The sequence below is a fragment of the Hypomesus transpacificus genome, chromosome 5 (genome assembly GCF_021917145.1).
Source record: "Hypomesus transpacificus isolate Combined female chromosome 5, fHypTra1, whole genome shotgun sequence".
NCBI classification, from domain to species: domain Eukaryota; kingdom Metazoa; phylum Chordata; class Actinopteri; order Osmeriformes; family Osmeridae; genus Hypomesus; species Hypomesus transpacificus.
In genome coordinates this window covers 6,090,251-6,110,771 of record NC_061064.1, presented here as the reverse complement: position 1 = coordinate 6,110,771, position 20,521 = coordinate 6,090,251, and the positions used below count along the sequence as shown (strand labels likewise).

Here is a 20,521-nt window from a genome sequence, read left to right as displayed (position 1 = left end):
CCCACACAACCAATCAAGGTTGCTACCCAGTCTTTGATTAGTGATCTTTGAGAATAAGGCATGATGGGGGAAAAAAAAAACAATTGTACAGTACATTGAAATTGATTTATGAAATAGACATGTTCAGTTCCAAGAAACCATAAAATAGTTTATTTATGTGTGCCACATTCGCTGTTACTAAATATACATACCAATTAAAAGTCACTCTGCATCTCATTTGCCCAATCCAAAACAAAATCGTAATCTATTAAAACTACAACCAACATTTACAGACTTCTAGGTTGCTCTTCCAGTGCTTTCCCGCATCTACACACACACAGCAGTAACAGAAAATGTGCATAGTCAACAGACATTCTGAACACAGAAATATGCATACACTAAGACACATGAGTACAAGTCATATATACACAGACATCCTTTCAAGGACAGAGCAGGGGTCACTGTGGCGACCACATCCCGTCACACCATCGGAGGCATGCAGCGTTTCAGAACCACCGAACGCTCTACTCAGACACGTCCATGTGAAGCTATTGACCCATTGGCAAATACGTATTTCCCATACCGTGTATCGACACATTTACAGTGTAAACTATCATTCTTCCTCCAGACTTGTTTTTCTCATGACCTTTGACCTCAGCGCATGTGGCTCATTGACATGAGGGAAAGTCTGGAGCGTTTACCGACGCCGTTGCGTCACGCGTGTCAAGCAACGGTCAGGATATGGGGGGCCAACGATCTTAGTGGTTCACAGACCCACCAGAGGATGGGCTGCACATGGGGGGGGGGGGGGGGGGGGATCGTATCACTCATCCCTCTGCTGGAGCCTAGAGGCTCAGTGGGGGCTGGATGTCACATAGAAAAAGGTAGAAACATATAGAAATGGAATCAAGTGGTACATTATCATAGCGCGCCATGTGACATTCCTAGGTGGGAATAGCCCCCTCTGTTGGTGCGATCCTCACTATCAGATGGGACCCATTGATGAAGGGGACTAATGGCCCAGATGGATAATCTCATTGTCATTCAGAGAATTTCAGACGCTGAAAGACAAATGCTGTTCAACAGAATCGAAATGGAATGGAGCCGAAGGTTCTAAATAGATCAGTTCTTAAATTCTAAAACTCTTACCTACTGGACCATGAACACATTGGTATTTAAGTCAGTGTTTAGTTTGTCCATACTGAGTATACATGTTTCCCAATGTCCTTAAAGAGGTTAACAAATCTCAAAGAAAAACTCCAGTCTTGGCCTACACGACCAATAAACTACCTCGCACACACTGCAACGAAATGCACAAAAAAAAACAGAAATATATCCTTATAATGACCATGTGCTGCAATGGAATACAAGACAAGCTAGTACACAAAGTGTGGTGATTTAAGCAAGTTTAGATAAGCCAAACTTCTGCATCTGGACAGTTAAAATAACATGATATGAATCCTTCAACAGCCTGAAGATCATGCTGGTGTTATAATCTTGGACTGCGAAACTGCAACCACCGCTATCAACTGCAGGTAGATCACTGGAGTCAGCCAGAGAGAACAGCAATAGCACCAAGCCTTGCAAATTGTACGTTAAGGGGTTCGGGTGTGTGTGTGTGTGTGTGAGAGAGAGGGGTGGGGGGGGGGGCTGGGCAACCGCAGCCCCAATGGACCCTTTATGCCATTTTCCCTCCGATATCTCACTCGCTCGCTTTACCCGTTCTGACCAAACAGTCTGGCTTCGAACAAAGCGAACAAGAACGCGGCGGACCAGAATAGAAGCTTTCAGGGCTCTTCAGAGGGCTGAGAGGTGTGCCCACACACTTTACCAGGAGGGAGCAGGCATTACAGCCCCTGGCACAAGTCTCTGCCCCCCCCCAAACAGACATCAATAGCACCTTATTGAATCAAGAAGGCAAGGGAGTTCATGCAGACTGCTTAGGAGGTGGAGGCCTTTCCAAGGGTAGTTCCCACTAAGCCTCACTCGAGCTGCCCCGAGGCCCAGTCCGAGAACGGAGTTGCTGACGGGGGTGATGTTCGTTGCATGCCATGTGTGTGCTTGCCTCGGGAGTAAGGATAGCTTTAATTATAGAGAAGGAGATCAGGCAAATGTCTGCCGTCGCTGCTCCTACAACAAACTTTAAATGTCACACTTACATACACACAGAGTATGGGATTTGAGACTCCTTCAAGCGTACGAATATATTTGAATTTTTGCAGTCCGCTTGGTGCTCACTCGATTAGTTGTATCGTTGTGTGGCATTATGGGATACGACGCTAGCCCGTTCCTAGTGTGAATACATGCAAATCTACACAGGTGCACTTGTGTATCGTAGTATTAGCTATGTACACTGCGCATTGGTGACACCATATTGCTGTGATTGGTCAAGACAAGGCTGTGGAGGGGGTTGCCATGTTGGAGGGGACGAATCACCTCTCGGTGTTCTCTCCCGACAGGAAGTTGAGGTCTTCGCAGATTAACTGGTCCCCTGGGAGAAGGAGAGAGGCTACTTCAGTAAAAGAGGCTCTTCAAAACAATCAACATCAAATCATTTTTTGCTTCCATTCCAAATCCCAAAGCTCTGGCGGAACAGGAACACTGCATCAAACGCTTATCGGCATCACTTTTTGTTTTTTTTGTGACTTTCGACACCAAAAAGGGGGAAAATCAGTGTGGACGCATGTGCCATAGGGACGTGTGCGGAGCATCACCTGGGCAGGGCATGGTGCTGGCGTCGTAGCGACAGTCCCCGGCCTCCAGGGCCACCGCCTCGTCCTCGTTCTCCGTGTCGCAGTCGATCTCGCTGTCGCTGCTCATGCCCGGCAGCAGGTGGAGGGCTGGCTTCTGGCCCACATGACCTGGGGGGGAGGGGGGGGGGGGGGGGGTGGGGGGACAGGGACGTGAAAGGAACAAGAGGCATCAGGAGGTCGAGAAAAACAAACAGTACCGTCATTTATGGACTATAAGCCGCGCCTTTTCCATTTTTCGACCCTGCGGCTTATATAACGGTGCGGCTAATCTAAAATGTTTACAAGCTAACGGCTAACGGTTAATAAATGGGAGCTTCCTCAAGCAGCCATCTCTTTCCCCTCAATCCCCTCTGTGCACGAACCCTTACATATGGTGATTAAACATTAAAACACCTGCGCCTTACAGCCCAGTGGGGCTTATATATGTACACACATCATTCAATTTAGTTGCTGCGGCTTATATAACGGTGCGCCTTACGGTCCGAAAATGACGGTACTAGAAAAATACTTGAGGCCAACAGTCGCAAACTAAAACGAGGCAATTCAATGGCGGGAAACATCCCAGCGAGGGGGCTGCGAGGCAGGCAGAGAAGCAGAGAAGGTGAGACAGGTGCAGAGCAGGACCCCCCCCCCCCACAGCGCCTCTCAGAGAGTTGGAGGCGGTGAACGATGTGCCCGCGTAACCCACCCCTTCTCTCGTGTGAAGTGGGCGGCGCTCGGTTTAGGAAAAGCAATACGAGTAATGAAGCCTGATAAGCGCGCGGCATCATCATTGCCCCGAGGCAAAGAGCGCCGTTTATAGCCAACTCAATCAACTGATGGCACACTACAGGTATGTGCAATTAGGGGATGGAAGAGAAGAGGGATTTGGCCATGCTTGGTGCCAACCCCTCCGCGCTCTGGCACCGCAGGAGCAGAGGGAGGGAGGAGGAGGAGGTGAAGAGGTGAGGTCTCACCTTCGTCGGCGCGTGAAGAGGGCCCCTCGGTCAGGGACAGCAGGGACTGGTGGAGGATCTCGCCCGCGTCCTCCAGGTCACAGTCCAGGGAGCTGTCCGTCAGCACGCCCGCCCTGGGGACACGGACGAGGAAGAGAGAGAGGGGAAGGGGGGGGGAAAGAGTGTCAATGGAAGAGTTCACAGTTCCCTCACCGTCAACTGTCTTTCACACCAACCCCTTTCAAAATGGTCACATGACCCCAGATGACCTCACTAAAGGAAGGCCGAGCTCACACGGACCGTCTCCTGAGCGGGTACATATACACACACACATCTATATAGATATATCTATATAGACACCCACTGCTGTGCTTCCTTTCAGATCTCTTTGCTACTCCACAGGGGCGCACCGAATGAAAAACTGGGCATTGGTACCACACTAATGCAACTGAGCTTCACAACAGAGGCCGTCTCAACTCTGTTTCGACTCATCTTATCTTTCATGGCCCAGCCAAGGTTGCTTGGCAATCTGAAGTATATCGCAGAACTCAAAACAATTAGGACGCCCAACAGAAGACATTAGCCTGCTAATTTGCAGAGGCTTTGGCAAGTGACTTGGGCGTATATCAACGGTTCTCTTGATCAGGCAAATTTGGATCCATTCAAGTCAATAACGTCGATCGCTGGAAAGCAGCCATCTTGATCCTTAGAAACCAGACGGCGAACGAGTTAGCGTCCAAACATTTCCTCCTTCGTTTCAGGTTGTTGGACTACAACCAATGTAGGAGTTTTGCATAGTAAACACGTAGATTGTAACCCCAACAAAATGTGCCGCTGCACATTGAAGCCCGCCCCCCCCCCCACGTTTGCAGAGTAATGCTGGGTGTTTACCCCAAGGGTCGCTGGGGCCGGCGGGTCTTGGAGGCCGAGGTGGAGAGGCCGTTGAGGCCCCCCAGGCTGTAGAGGTGGGGCCCCACGGCCCCGTACGGGTGAGGCTCCTCCTGCTTGGGGCTGCCGGGCTTGTCTGAGGAGCTGCAGAGGGAGGGGGGGGAGCTGTGCACGCTGCAGGGCTTCAGGGCTCCTGGGACACACACACACACACAACGCTAGTACATCTTAAGGTCGCCTGACATTCATTTTTAAATGACAAATCACGAAGTAAATTGAAGAAAACTGAATTTTGAAGTAGGTTGTGACCTATTGTTTTGGACGTCAAGTTAAGTTGGCCTGATGCAAATGTCGGAGAAAGTTCCATCCCCTGATACTGACCGACCAGTAGTCCCCCCCCGGATCTAGTAGTGGTCTACTGACCTTCAGCTCCAACAGAGGGGTCCCGTGGACAGAGGCTGTGTTCGCTGGCTGAATCTCCAGCCGCGCTTCCCCTCAGCTCCTTCTCCCCCCCCTCCAAGTTCCTCCTCAGAACCAGGGTGCCGCTCGACACGGCCCCCTCCAGCTTGGGCGACTTCTTCCCTCCTGACGCAAACACACACACGTGCAATGTTAGCATGAGCATCGACTAGCGACGGCGAATGTCGATGGGACCGGGCATCTCTCAAGCAAGTCTGTGGAGTAGTGCGTGATTCATGTTAGAGTGTGTGTGTGTGTGTGCCTAGCTAGCTCCTCACCAGAGCGACAGGGCCTCGAAGCCCCAGCAGCGACTTTCCCCAGAAGGTCCAGCTCAGTGGGCTTCCGGCAGCTTCCCAGCTCTGAGTCCATGTGGTGGGAGGGGCCCTGCTCCACCCCCGCCGCCCCCAAGGGCCCGGCTCGGGCCTCCCCGGCGCCGCGCGCCTCCAGCTGACACTTGACGTCCGACATCTTGCTGCGGACCTCCGCCATCTGGGCCTTGAGGCGGATCAGAACCCCGGAGTCGGGGGTGGACCTCCGCACAGCCTGAGGCCGGCGCTCCCTCTCCTTCCTGGAGTGGGCTTGGACTGAGAGAGAGAGAGGGCGCGCGAGAGGAGGCGAGGAGAGAGGGCGAGGAGAGAGGGCGAGGAGAGAGCGAGAGAGGTGGATAGAGGATAAAACAGAGGGTCATGGTTTCTCTTCCATCTCTCCGACTGAGGAGCAGATCAGAGTGGGAAACGAAAGGCCTACTTCAATCCCCTCGTGTCTGGGGGTTGTGGGAGGCAGGGTGGGCTGGGGGCTGGGAGGGTCTGGGTACCTTGGCTGTGCAGCAGGGAGGCGGGGGGCCGGGGCTGCAGCCCCCACAGGGACTCCACGCTGCTGCGCTCCTTCAGGTCCAGCAGCTGGATGAGGATGACCGGGTCGATTTCCAGCAGGCTGCTGCCGCCCCCCTGGGACGAGGGCAGCCCTCCTCCTCCACCACCACCACCACCACGCCTCTGGGAGCGCCCGCTGGGGTTGGAGCCTCCTGGGGGGAAGGAGGGAGGGAGGGGGGTGTTCAGAGTCACAAACTGGTGCAAAATCGTACATATTGAGTTCCAAGGCATCTCGGTCATCAAGTTTGTTTTGGAATGAATGGAAAGAGTGGCTGACGCCCAAGTGTATGTCTTCATACCAATTTACCAGGTTAATCAATAAAGTTGTAAAAAGTCAAATTCTGAGGTTCGACGTGTGTTTCAGGTGGAGTTCACCCTCTAATGGTCCAGTTAAACTGCGTTAAGTCTAGATATATTTAGTTCCATCTGTAGACGAGCGGGATGGAGACTGACCGCTCACCGAGATTAAGTCTCTCGTCACTTCAGGGGAAGGTATTAGCCAAGCGTGTGCATACAGAGCGGGCCGCAAAATCATTCAAGTCAGCATACAATGACGGGCTGAATAGAGGCCAGATTAGGGGGGGGGGGGGGGGGGGGGGGGGAGTCTGTTTGAGATAGACGGCGTAATGGCTGCCATGATAATCCACTTTGCAGCAAATGTTTAATGAATACATTTGAATATGAATAACCTCCCTCCCTATCTCACCACTATCAGGCCTCCGACTTGGAAGAATGGATTCGCCGCTTTTAATATCAAACCGTCTGACGCCATTGTTCGCTCGTTTCGAATGTGACGTACCCGCGCCGCTGTGCAGGAATGCATCGCGTGACATCACAACGTGGGCGGGCCGACTACGCACATACCGCCAAGTGCTGGCAAAGTTCAGAAACGGTCCTAAAATACCCTGCTACTGAGAAACATCGAGTGAATTTAACATTAACTTGACACCTCTATGATTTGCTTGTGTTTTTGCATTGTCGCTGACAATTTTAATTATGTGAAATTGCGATTTTCAACAAAAGGTGGATAATAATATGCTGCTTGATTCCAGCACAGCAGGGGGTCGTAATGAGGCGTGTTCCCTTCATGCATGCCAGGGGACAGCCGTGTTATGCAGGAAGCTCTGCCCTCTCCTTTGGCAAGGTTTAAACCCTCCAATCCTAGCACCTTTCGAACCTCAAATGCAGTAGACTCACAAACTGCTTTGACATTCCACATCAGCGCCCATGACAACCTTGTAGCACCGATGACTCATCCTTTTTTTTTGAAGCCTGACTACACACACACACACGAAGATGTCATAAATGAGGGGGAGAGGGAAGAGCGAAGGAACGAAAAAGGCAGCAAGAAGGAAAGCGTCCAAGAGAGGTGTGTGTGTGTGTGAGAGTGAGTGAGAGAGAGAAGCAGAGAGGGTGAGAGAGAAGCAGAGAGGGTGAGAGAGAAGGAGAGATGGGTGAGAGAGAAAGAGAGAGGGTGAGAGAGAAAGAGAGGGTGAGAGAGAAGGAGAAAGGGTGAGAGAGAAGGAGAGGGTGAGAGAGAAGGAGGGAGGGTGAGAGAGAAGGAGGGAGAGAAATAAAGATAGCCAGAGAGAGAGAGGGTGAGAGAGGGTGACCTGTTGCTCCGGCCACGTCGTCCAGCAGCTCTCCTTCCTCCATCTCCAGGTTCCCACTGAACTCCACGTCGTTCTCCCCAGACCTGACAGGACAGAACACAGTACTGAGTGCTCCCAGTCACGGACACAGAGGGCGTTTGAGCAACAGGAAGACAGTCACGCAGCATCCTCACAGGACAGGTTGACAACAGCCATTACCAGAGCGAAGGCCACTTCTGAGGGCCATTCGTGCTTCCACTGCCATTCAAAATAGGATTCAGACAGAAAACTCTGCATCGCGCGTCTCGACATCGCCAAGCACCCCTCCCAAACACGCACGGATAGAAACATGGCCCCTAGATCACACAGCTGCGTCATCTGACCGATAACTTCCCGGCGATTACACAGCATGTCTCCTTCATCCACCACTCTTGTGATGACATGGACACTGCAATAAGGCAGTGGGCCCAAGCACACACACCCATCCTAAAAGAGCCTTTAGCCCGTTTTCCCCTCACAACGCACACGCGCCCTTTTTCCAAAATGTAGACTGGGAAAGACCAAATGTTTATACATGCGAGTGTGTCAGTTAGTCTGTACCAGTATGTGTGTGGGCACAGCCCAAGCGTGTGTGTGTGTGTGTGTTGTACATTCCTCGGCTCCCCCGGAGGGAGACCGAGGATGACACGAGGAGGGGGCGGGGCGGCGGCGGGGCAGCGGTGGAGCCATCGTCTCAGCCTCGGAAGGCGGATGACTCAGACCTCCAGCTGTGCTGCTTCTCCCGTCTGAGCGCGGCCCAGTATTTATAGAGCGACAAGCGGCCGATCAACGCATCTGGGAGCATCTGTCAAAAGGCGAGGGAAGGAAACGAGGGAAGAGAGAGAAAAGAAGAAGAGAAAAACCCTGCCGGCATTTCGTTGAGGAGAGACGGATGGGGGATGTTCCTTGTGGGTGGATGAGTGAGGAGGGGGGGAGGGGTGGCATGTGACTGTGGTCTTACCCCACGGGGCCTGGACAGATTACTTGCTAAAAGCATATGTTGTGAACCAACATGATTTAGAGCATCACAGAGGCATGGATTATAAAAAACTAAAACGATTTTAAAAAGGACTATTTCATTATTTATGTCCCGTCTATGTGCCTGTGCGTATATATATACCCTCTAGACTGTATTTGCCTAATGTGAAAGGATGTTTGTGTGTGTGTGTGTTCTTGCTGGCTAGTACGCATGAGGGCCAGGAGAGCAGAAAAAAAAGAGGCCTCGTGTTTGGTATAACAGGCAGGCAGAGAGGGAGGGTAGACAGACAGGCAGGGTAGAAAGACAGGCAAGGCAGAGACAGGCAGCCGGGATTCATGATGACTCATGGCCGCCTCATCTGGTGTGAGCCGACTGTGAGGGGGTGGAGAGAGAGAGAGAGAGAGAGACACAGAGGGAGAAAGAGAGAGAGAGAGAGTGCCGACAACATCACCAAACACGGGGAGGCTGCGAGTCTCCGACCGCGATGCTCCACCGGCTACACGACTCACATCAAAGCCAATCCATTTCTCCAGACCTTTCCTTGTCAACCATCTTGACAATGGGTAAACGAGGTGCTTTCGAATGATTAGTGTAGATGAAAGGAACGACGGCGGCTTTCCTCCGTCAGAAAGGACCAGACAGTCTCCCAGAGACTCCTTATCCATAATGTAAAAGTGCATGAGGCATAACTTCTTCCACTGGCAGGCAGAAGTACTGAATCCTGTTCTTTCCTGTTCTAGAAGGATTCTTTTTTTCCTTTTCTTTTTTTAAGTCAGTGCGTTTCACTCACATGGTCTCCTCGTCGATGTCGTTCTCCTCCGTGTTGCTGGTTGCCGTGGAGCTGCCTGAGGTGCTGCTGCCATCCAGAGGGTTCACCTCCTCGTCTCCGGTCAGGCAGTCCACCTCCAGGTCCCCGTCAGACAGGTCCTGAACACCCCAGCACCCCACGTTAGTGACCCAGCATCCACACCCCAGCACCCCACGTTAGTGACCCAGCATCCACACCCCAGCACCCCACGTTAGTGACCCAGCATCCACACCCCAGCACCCCACGTTAGTGACCCAGCATCCACACCCCAGCACCCCACGTTAGTGACCCAGCATCCACACCCCAGCACCCCACGTTAGTGACCCAGCATCCACACCCCAGCACCCCACGTTACTGACCCAGCATCCACACCCCAGCACCCCACGTTAGTGACCCAGCATCCACACCCCAGCACCCCACGTTAGTGACCCAGCATACACACCCCAGCACCCCACGTTAGTGACCCAGCATCCACACCCCAGCACCCCACGTTACTGACCCAGCATCCACACCCCACGTTAGTGACCCAGCATCCACACCCCAGCACCCCACGTTACTGACCCAGCATCCACACCCCAGCACCCCACGTTAGTGACCCAGCATCCACACCCCAGCACCCCACGTTAGTGACCCAGCATCCACACCCCAGCACCCCACGTTACTGACCCAGCATCCACACCCCAGCACCCCACGTTAGTGACCCAGCATCCACACCCAAGCACCCCACGTTAGTGACCCAGCATCCACACCCCAGCACCCCACGTTAGTGACCCAGCATCCACATCCAAGCACCCCACGTTAGTGACCCAGCATCCACACCCAAGCACCCCACGTTAGTGACCCAGCATCCACACCCAAGCACCCCACGTTACTGACCCAGCATCCACACCCCACGTTACTGACCCAGCATCCACACCCCACGTTACTGACCCAGCATCCACACCCCACGTTACTGACCCAGCATCCACGTTACTGACCCAGCATCCACACCCCACGTTACTGACCCAGCATCCACACCCCACGTTACTGACCCAGCATCCACGTTACTGACCCAGCATCCACACCCCATGTTAGTGACCCAGCATCCACACCCCACATTAGCAACTGTGAAAGAAATTTGGGGCCTATGTACAATGAATGTGCTTTAAAAGAAGTTTACAGTTGGTTAAGAAGCTTGATACAATGTATGTTGATTCAACTCATTTGGTTGAGATGCCACTGGTAGTTTTATAACACCTAACTAGGAGACGTGAAGTCTAAGAGACGGGAAGTCTGGGTGACCTGGGAGAGTTGTTGTCACCTGGGTGGAAGAGAGAGTTGGTCTGAAGACAATGTGGATCCAACTGTATTGTTCTAAGGATTTAACCAATGACAGAAGAGATTTGGTATAGCTTCATGTCTGTAGGATGGACCAATGACTTTTTAATCTCTAAAATGGTCTGTTGAAGAATGTTCTGGGGGGTTCAGGGCCATCAGCTGAGTAGTGCTGGTGGGCTGGATTCTCCCGGTTCCATTCTAGAATGCTAGATGGAGCTGTATGGAATTGTCTTTGTGTTATTGTCTTATGTTTGTGTGCTGATGATGTTATGTTGGTAACGTTATCATGTTCATATCTACGTCAAATAAACATTAACTCTGTACTTCACCCGACTTCAGCTTAAAACGATTGATTCTCTCAAAAACTTCCACGACACAACCCAGCATCCACACAGGCCCTGACCACAACGTTCACATTCAAACCGCTCCGTGGTCAGAGATGGACCTCAGCTGACCTCAGCGGGAAAAGGACATGCTAGGACACTGGCGCAACGCTCAATAAACGAACCATCACTGGAATGAGAAATGCAACGTCGATGAAAAAAAGATTGCGTCCCCTGTGGAGCATCATCCCCTTCCGCCCCCCCCCCCCCCCCCCCCCCCCCCCCCCCCCCCCCCCCCCCCCGACGCAGTCATCGCCCGTCACAAGACAGCAAAATCTAGTTCCAAACTTAAATGCTGACGAAGGAAGTTTCTCCCAATTCTCCCGTGGGCCCCCCGTCTACATGACACACCTTTCCGATACGGCGTGCTGAGGTCAGCAGTTGAGCAATGGCGACGGTTTCAAGTGGAAGCAAACTTGGAATGATTTTTCAGTGTTCCCAAAATCTAATTTGGTCTCGGGGCGTAAACTCTTGATGGGTTCTTTTTGCCAAGACATCAATTCCAGTCCGACACCGATATGAAAAACAATGAGAACACATTTCACAGTCTTGACACCGCGATGGAGGCTTCTAACCAAATTTACCGGCAAATCCCATTAAAAGACAGCCAATTGTTCTCTCACAGGCAAAGACCCACCTCATTGTGGACACTTGCTAGAAGGACACACCCCAAGAACAGATAGCTTACATTCGAGTCATCGTGCTGGGTCCGCTCTTCCTCCTCCTCCTCCTCCTCCTCTTCCTCCTTGGCCTCCACGGTGGAGGTGGGGCTGCCGTCCTCGGCCCGGCTGCTCTTCCCGGAGCGCTGGCCTCTCTCCGAGGCCGAGGGGCCCGGGTGAGAGTCGGGAGGGGAGGAGCCGCGAGACTTCTGCCTGCGAAACAGCTCGATGGCCAGCCTCTGGGGGAGGGCAACAGAACACCCTGAGCGTGAGCCGTGAAAGGCCCCCGCGAACGTCCCCAAAAATCAGGTCTGTCGAACTCGAAACAGCGACCCAGAGTGCTCAATGTAGCTACTTTTGAACCATGACAGCGGCGACGACTAAAATAGGAGAGAAATGGACTCCCAATGCACTCGACAATCTCAGAAGCAAGCAAAATTCACGCAAACTGGTCGCAGACAGCGGTTTGGTTTCTGTCCCCCGTCCTAAGATGAGCCCCCCTTACCTCTTTGAGGTTGTTGATCTGCTGGATGGAGCTGGTCTGGGCTGACTCCAGCTGGCTGATGTACCAGTACTGGTCCCTGCACTTCTGGAAGAAGGTGGGGGAGCGCACCTGGTACCTGCACAGGGACAACACGAGGTCTGGGTCACCTTCTACAAGCACACATGATGACAGTACCCTCCTCCCCCCCTTGTTTCTGGGTCACCTGGGTGTAGCCCAGACATCACACGGTAGACACACAAACGGCTAAACGAAGGGGATCTGGACTGGAAGTACACGCCGACGCAACGACTCGAGCACATTTCAAGACGGCAACGGTTCAATTCTCTCACACATAGCTGACGAGACACGAAGGAAAGTGGGGTTTTCCTATTCGCGGACGGATGCCTTCAAATCGAACGGGACTTGGGAAGGTCACGCCCAAACGAGACAGGACGTGGTGGAAAGCCCCCTCCGCGGTGTGGTGCGGGGGGTGGAGCCGACGCTCGGCGAGCCCACCTGAGGACCAGGGTGTCCGTCTGCATGTTGAGGTAGCCCTCGCTGGCCAGCAGGTCCAGGCGGAAGAAGCGGTTGTAGCCCCAGCACTCGCCCACCTCAAAGTCCGAGGCAAACTCCCGGATGATGTTCTTGGTGGGGTCGCTAGACGCCTGGTGGACCATCTCCACCCGGTACTCGTATCTGGAGAGGACGCGCAACATCTCGGTCAGTCTGGCTCATACTGTGGGCGGAGGGGAGGAGGGTGACTTTTTGAAAAAGACGGCAGAGACTGACTTGGATGTTTCCGGAAGTCCAGCAGACAGCTCCAGGAAAACGGATAAGTAGTTGCCACGTACGACACCATTGCCGTCCTGGATGGGAATAGAACCAATCGAATCAATAAGGAAACAAAACATCTTTCACACATCTTAAAGCAGAGTAACGTCGAGCATTGCAGCCCTCGGCGTTCCAGAGCGGATGTAGTACTGACCGGGTAAACCTTGAGCCTCCAACAGAGTCCTGAAATCTGCAGAGGAGGACTGTACACGGGGTCCGCCCGCTGTCTTAGGGTGCTGGGGTCCACACACACACACACAAAAGAAGACGCAACACACCTTGCTTACTCATTTCACAATTAAGCGCCTAACTTATTCTCGGTGAAACGGCCGAATGCATGGGAAACCGCTCATTACGATGGACCACTGTGTCCCAGGCAGACTTGACGAAAGCATCACCTCCCAGCTCTACTAGTGATGCTAATATATGATCAGTCACACGCTAATTAGCAGCTAGTGCGTGAGCACTTAATCAGGGTCCTGGACCTGGCAACCCCAAATCAAGAGCAACCAAACACAACTGTGTACTCTGTATTGCTATCCAGGGAATGAAAATATAGGATGCTTGGTGTCGAGACAGGACAAGTCGTTCTCAGAGCGAGTAAGTACGTCTCTGGGTTTTCTATTGGGTGAGAATACTGCCGCTTCGACAAGCAGCATTGTCACAGCGATGACAAATTCTTTACCTGAAGTTTGCCAGAACAAAAGTGCTCGAATCATAGGCAGGAACCAGCTCACTGCAGACAGAGAGAGAGAGAGAGAGAGACAGAAAGAGAGGGAGGGAGGGAGAGAGAGAGAGGAGAGAGACAGAAGGAGGAAGGGTGGAGAGAGACATTTCCATAATTACAGAGCTCAATGTCATTAAATAACCATTACATGAATAAAAATATCTGTCTGCAGTATGAGTCACATGTAAACATGAAATTAAATATTCGGACTTATTAAAAGCAGGATTGTCATTTACATGATGACTATAGAGTCAGGTCAGTCATCAGACCTCATTTGAACCAGACTAGTTAACAGATCTAGGGTTAGGTACAAGGTATATACTACGGGTTAAGTATAGTCCTAGGAGTGAATATAGACTTAGGGTAGAGTACAGAACTAGAGTTTAGTATAGGTTTGGGGTTAGTACATCCAGTATCTAGAGTTACAGACCTGTGGATTCATATAAATATGAGGTCATGTACAGGATTAGAGTATAGATTCATGGTTTCATGTCGATTTAGGATTAATTAACAGGGTGAGTTTTGTCTAGACCTGGAGTTTAGTGCCTGGGTGCGGTATAGGTGTAGAGTTTAGTCCAGTACCTGGTGAAGTCTGGGGGCACTGGTGTGGTCACAAAGGACTGCATGGGTTTGCGGTGGACTTGCTGAAACATGAGCAGGATCTCTGGGCTCTTGGAGATCAGCTCGCTCTTGCTGCAGGAGCGCAACTATAGAACCACACACACACACACACCTACTCTTGAGCCGTCTCATCAGCTAGATATACAACTGAATTCAGTCCACACAATCTCGAACTGTATTCCAAAAATTGTCATTTGGGGAATCCAGAGTGGACAAGAGATGGCTTTAGGAGTAAGGGGTTTCCTGGAGTGAACAAGTCCTGAGAGATGGCTGGATTGGAGCAGCACACTGACAGTTGGGTTGCTTGAAGGATTTGCCACAGTTTCCAGACTAAGAATATGTATTACAGTACAGCAAACCATGGCTTATCAAGCTTGTGTCAATCCATAACTCTTAAACTCCATAAAACCTCTGCACACTCCGTGAGTTCCTGAGATTTTCTTCACTCTTTGAGGACACAATTCACCCGTCAGTCGTATGGAAGTTTGCTTTTGAGTTTTGACACAAGCTTCTAAATGAGTCCTCGGGAGGGAAAAGGTACAAGCTCACCAATTTTAAGTGGCCTCTTGTACCTCAGCTGTACTGTGGTAAAGTAGGACAAGTACAAACCCCTTAAAACCTCCACCATATTGCCTATACCCTCCTGAATTGCATGTTTCACCCTTTAGAGCAGGTCTTCAACCCGGGTCCTCTGAACCCACTCTCCTGTACGTTCTAGATGTTTCCCTGCTCCAACACGCCTGATTCAAATTCGTGGTCGTTTCTAGGCTGCTGCAGCTTGATAACGACCACTCATTTGAATCAGGTGTGTGGAACAGGGAACCATCTAGAACATGCAGGACAGTGGGCCCTGAGGTCCAGGGTTGGGAAAGGCTGCTCGAGAGCCTGTGCATGCCACCTCCCCGTCAGGCTACCCATAGTGCATTGTGATTGGCGTGGCTAGCCTGCCACGGAAATAAGGCAACTCACTTCACACTCTCCGCCTAAACAACTGCCGCCGCAAAGCAACGGACAATTCAATATGTCCTGCAAGAATAAGCGGGTTTGTGAACTGGTGGCAATTCTACTGTGGGTTTTCGTACAGGAGCAGCAAATGTCTCATGACCACCCGATATACTGATTGACGCCGTTACTCTCAGTGATGTTGCATGCGTGAACCTTTAAGTGTGTCATCCCCAAAAAAGAAACAATGGAAACATATTTTTAGCTTTTTTGGGGAGTCAAGGACGCATACCTGGTGCTCCACTTCCTGCAAGAGAGACTCCAGCAGCTCAGTCTCTTGGGTGAGGGAGGTCTTCTGACCTGTAGTGGGCAACAAAATACACCAACATGTCGTCACTGTTCATTTGAAACGGGCTCATCTTGATCCGTGCCTCAGTAGCTGCGGCGGCGGCGCACCCATGAGCGTGATGAGTTTGTTCTTGAGCTGGTTGTCCAGGCGGGCGATCATCATCTCCACGGCGTTGCGGATCTCTCTCACGCGCTCGTCCTTCGCCCCCCTCACCGCCTCGACGTTCCTCTCCTGACATTCCAAACGAGAGTCAAGGACAATGACCACCATTGGAGTTTGGTTTCGAAGCACACATGACCGTCAGTTTCTTTCAAAACAAACACACAACTTAGTTATTCCTTGGCCTCTTATGCCATCTAGTGGAGAAGTGGTGTTAAATTAATTTGTATTAATTCCCCCCCCCCATGCATTTGTAGTGAAACTACAACTAACTGAACAAACGACCTCCAAATAGAGTAAATCCCTGTTGCATCTTAAGACAGCGTTCTTCTTACCACTTCCTGCACCAGGCTGATGAGCTCCATGAGGCGGCGGCGCAGCTTGGCCACTTCCTCGTTCACCTTGGTCACGTGCTGCTCGTAGATCTCAGCCAGGGGCTTGAAGGTGTGGCCGCCGTGCTGACGTGGGACAGGAGCACGTGGACGACAACATGGGGGGTTTACTAAACCATATTACAATCAACCTTAAAAATAAAAACGCATTGGGCCTGGTGCGGTTTCTATCATGGTCCCCTCCCCCCCCCCCGCGCATGTCAGACAGAAGACTTCGAAAGCCAGCAAGGTCGACACAGTGAGGTCTGCCCGCCCAGAACAGCCCGCCCGCCCGCCCTCTCTCTCTCTCTCTGAGGGACTTACCATGCCTCCCCACAGGGCACACTGGTGGCAGATGCACTTCTTGCAGGTCCAGCAGAACACACTGAGCTTCTCATGGTGGTTCTCACACCTGGGGAGGTCAAGCACATGGACGACACATACGGACTCACCTTCCATAGCAATCATGGTTATGTTACCAGACGAACGGGTGTCAGAGAACCCTTTTATAAAGTCTAGAAACCTATTAGATATGGGCTAGGCGGCTTTACATGTGCTAGCTAAGTGCTAAGAGTGTCTGCAGCTGGGAAAGGACACACTCCTAGGTTGCCTTTACCTTGTACTGCAGGTACCGGCTAAATATAGCCGGGAAGTCGGCAGTGTTACAGAGGTGTTTTGGGTACAGGGGGGTATATGTTGGGTATGGATACAGCATGTGATACACAAGGGGGAGGGGGGGGGGGGGGGAGGGGGAGTGGATGTGCCAGTGTGATGATGAATGTGGGTGCAGGACACCGGGGGACGGGGGAGCTGGGGAAGCGGAGGACCTACTTGTCCTTGTCGTTCTCCTCGTGTTTGGAGAGGTTGCTGAGCTGCAGGGTGTCCAACTGCTGGGTCACCTCCTCCGCCCAGCGGCAGTTCACCAGCTCTCGCAGCTGCAAAGGCGCCCTGAATACACACACACATCTTATCAGCCTTAACAAGGAATGACAACTCTCCAACACAGCATCGATATCAGAAATCCTGGGGCTATAAAAAATGTGCAAAAGAAACAGTTGGAAACATCCATTTGTTCCAACAAAACAATTACCCAAGGAAAGATACAGATCTCCTAAAGTTATAATACCTTTTAAGGCCGTATCAACAAGGACTCCATTAAACGTCTTTAAGTAACGAATTGGTATGCACTGGCACTAGATCTGTACTCAGTGAACTGGGAAAAAAAATCAATACCTAATCCCTTAGGTTAAGCTCTGCACCCTGAATCTTAAAGAGGTACATTTGGCACTGCCATCAAAGAGATGTGCTGCCTTCAGGACAGGAATACAGAGCAAGGCTCCAGTAGAGGCAGTGCTCCAGCCGAGGCAGTGCTCCAGCAGAGGCAGTGCTCCAGCAGAGGCAGTGCTCCAGCAGAGGCAGTGCTCCAGCAGAGGCAGGGCTTACCGACAGTGTGGGCACTGGGCTCTCTGCTCCGTCAGCCAGCGCTGTCAACAGACGACAAAGAGGTTTCATCAATACAAAATGATGAGGACTGGCCATCAAATTGGACCATGCTTACTCACACATGCTTAAATGTTCCAGCACTTGGATACACTTAATTTTGATATGCCCTGATATGTGGTTTAACATTTGTTTTTGCTTGACCAGAGAATATAAAAGGTTCTCAACAGTTCTAGTAAAAGAAACTGATCTTTTGTGTGTGTGTGTGTGTGAGTACGCTCCAGTAGATGTGTCCTTGCTACTCCAGCTGTACCGATTTAGGCTAATGAGCTGGCCTGATTGCCTGTGATTGCCCCCTGGTGGCGGGCTCACCCGTATGCAGCTGAAGCAGCAGAGTTTGGAGCAGTGGGGGCAGAGGCGCGCATCCCTCAGCTTCTCCATGCAGATGAAACAGCGAAACACCTCTGCGATACTCTGAGCAGGAAAAACCAAGGAGTTGCTTTATTACCAGATTAGGGTGGGGGGTGGTGGTGGTGGTGGGGGGGGGGGGGTTAGGGTTATCGCAGGCGTATTAACAATGTTGAACTTGACAAGCATGAGGAATGTAGTAACTGTCCACTGTTGCCATTACATCCGACTCAAATGTGTGGCACTATTGGGTGTTTCAATAACCCCTCCCAAAAGGACATGATTGATTTTGGACTACGTTGACTCCAATGACTGACCAAATAAACTGTCATGCTAGATGCCAGCACGAAGGTCACACGGCAGGGGTACAAAAATCACACAAATCAATTCGCATTATAGTCTAGCTGGTCAACGGACCAATCTAAATGTCTGCCTGGTTGATCAGGCTATATTTAGAACAGAAAACCCACAGTCTAAAGCGACTGGCATGAGGCCAGTGACAAGAGTAAGCATCAATGGGTCCTGAGATCAGAAAAGCTTGAAATCATTCTGCAGAGTGTGTTATGGTTGTTAATCTTTTCAGTCATACTGTAAGGTCAAAACACAATTAGAAACATACAAGCTGAGGTGCACATACCTCAACACTTTGTTCGTCCATTTCTGCCAGTTTGGTTTTCTTCAAAATATACAGATTTGACGTAAAAGACCTTGAAAAAAGCAAGACATTTACTCAACTAACGTTTGGTAAACTACCGTTTCTCTAACTAGTGGATAGAAAGCTAGAACGCATGCATTTCATGACATTTCAAAACTTTCACCCTTTGATATCCTCCAACATCCTAAAATAATCAGCCAGATAACCTAGATGAAAAACGAAGGCACGTTGCACAAAATATTTGCACAGTAGTCTGCAGTGTGGATGACTATACTAGCTTGCTCTGGAGAAACTCCTATTTGAATAGCTGGAGACACACACAAGTCATTTCAGGTGTCTTATATTTGTCTAGTTCCTTTACATTTGATAAATGTATTGCTGGTCTAGTTCGCTAGCTACTAACTAGCTAACAATGTCTCAAGAAGTTCTCATATGCAAAGTAGTAGGCTACTTCTGCAACTGGCTAACTAGTGCTAGCTGACTGCTAATTTCAATTGATTCTGTTTGACAAGGTGGATAGCAACGTTTACCTAGCAAGGCACAACCACTCAAAGGTGGTCAACAATGTTGGTAGCAATCTAGCAAATTCGTTCACTTCGAATACATCATCAAGCCGTCACTCACCTTCTACGATGCTTTTACTGCAGAAGCAAATTATTGTCTTGATTCTTCTTTCTTCATTGGCATTGCAGTTTGATCAACAACTGTAGCCTGGTACTGGTAATGCTGCCTGTCTTTCGTCGTTACTGTAGACGGTTAGCTTATGGTATGTTGATTTTCGCCTCCCATCTGTCACAGCACCTTTGATAAAGACTACAAGCGAGCAGCTGGAAACCATGAGAGCTAGCTAGCTAGCTAGCCAGCTGTCTTGAATGTTTGAAGATATCTGACCTATCTGGTTACCGTGAGTCTTGCTAATTGTCAATTCAGGCAGCTGGGCTCGCTGGCTAGTTGACCGTGACAGCCAAATTGGACTGACTGCAAATGTAACGTTTGCGTCAATGTAACGTTCGCTTCAAAAAGAAAATACACTCAGTAGTAGATCTGCAAGCTTGCACACATGGGTATCAAAGTAAAGATAGCTAGCACTAGTATGTTTAATCCGTGGATGCATTTGTTTTTCTTACATGCAGTGAAGCATTTGCTGCGGCTACATCATGTCACCATTGGAGACCGATCTCCTCCTCTCGCGAGCTCCCAAATCGTTTCAACCAATAATAGACAAGTTAATCTGTCGAGGGCGGGATGTTCTTCGTATTTAACCAATCGGCAGTATTTTTGTGTCTATAGATTTAAACCAGGAGGTTTTGTTGAAATTGACACACCTATTTTCTCTGCTTTTAGGATCATTCCAGTGCCACTGCCTTTGGAAATAAGAGATCCTACATAAGAATCATTCAAACACTATATAAAAACAGAGGTAGGGAAATGTGTATGGCAATATCTATCCACAGCACGACAATTTCAATAAATCACATTTGCACTCAGAAAATTAACTGTGCACCAATTGTTGTATTACCAAAGCATGAACCACAACAATAAGGGACACAGACATGTATTTATTTTACAAAACAATTGCCAAACAAGTTGCACAATAAGTTCAAACAAATCAAGCACATTCTCAAAAAAAACACTTGACAGGGAACCATTTTCTACCTGTCCGGAAAACATACAGAGGTTTAGACTAGAGATTTACATTCACTGAAGGTCCAAATGAACATCAATCATCGTCTCATACCAAGAAATCTCCCATTAATGTGGAATTGACAGAAAATGCCTGTCTCTGAAGTACTGGGACCAGGGGAAGAAACTGACCTACATACTAAATTCAGAACGCCTGGAGAGAAGTGGAGTTGCCTTCCCTGGGTATG

General features: G+C 50.4%; 1 protein-coding gene across 1 annotated transcript; it reads right to left on the bottom strand.

Annotated features, from left to right (window-relative positions):
• Nucleotides 1-122: 122 nt before the first annotated feature.
• On the bottom strand, nucleotides 123-19,848 carry trim37 (tripartite motif containing 37). The gene is made up of 25 exons (XM_047020421.1): nucleotides 19,275-19,848; nucleotides 18,633-18,702; nucleotides 17,960-18,061; nucleotides 17,591-17,631; nucleotides 16,979-17,095; nucleotides 16,472-16,559; nucleotides 16,112-16,234; nucleotides 15,725-15,848; nucleotides 15,561-15,628; nucleotides 14,288-14,412; nucleotides 13,664-13,714; nucleotides 13,133-13,214; nucleotides 12,937-13,013; nucleotides 12,664-12,843; nucleotides 12,169-12,283; nucleotides 11,693-11,902; nucleotides 9,287-9,423; nucleotides 7,500-7,582; nucleotides 5,829-6,038; nucleotides 5,293-5,598; nucleotides 4,979-5,140; nucleotides 4,559-4,748; nucleotides 3,689-3,801; nucleotides 2,694-2,840; nucleotides 123-2,470 (listed from the first exon to the last, which is right to left on the bottom strand). Exons 2-25 carry the CDS (start codon nucleotides 18,651-18,653, stop codon nucleotides 2,412-2,414), a joined length of 2,931 nt encoding a protein of 976 aa, XP_046876377.1. The 5' UTR covers nucleotides 18,654-18,702; nucleotides 19,275-19,848; the 3' UTR covers nucleotides 123-2,411.
• Between the last annotated feature and the right edge of the window lie 673 nt (nucleotides 19,849-20,521).

Coding starts and splice junctions, on each gene's coding strand:
- trim37 (XM_047020421.1), bottom strand. CDS start 18,653: ATGGACGAACAAAGTGTTGAG. Junction 18,062..18,632: donor TGGACGAACAAAGTGTTGAG/GTATGTGCACCT, acceptor TTTCCTGCTCAG/AGTATCGCAGAGGTGTTTCG. Junction 17,632..17,959: donor GCTGCTTCAGCTGCATACGG/GTGAGCCCGCCA, acceptor GTCTGTTGACAG/CGCTGGCTGACGGAGCAGAG.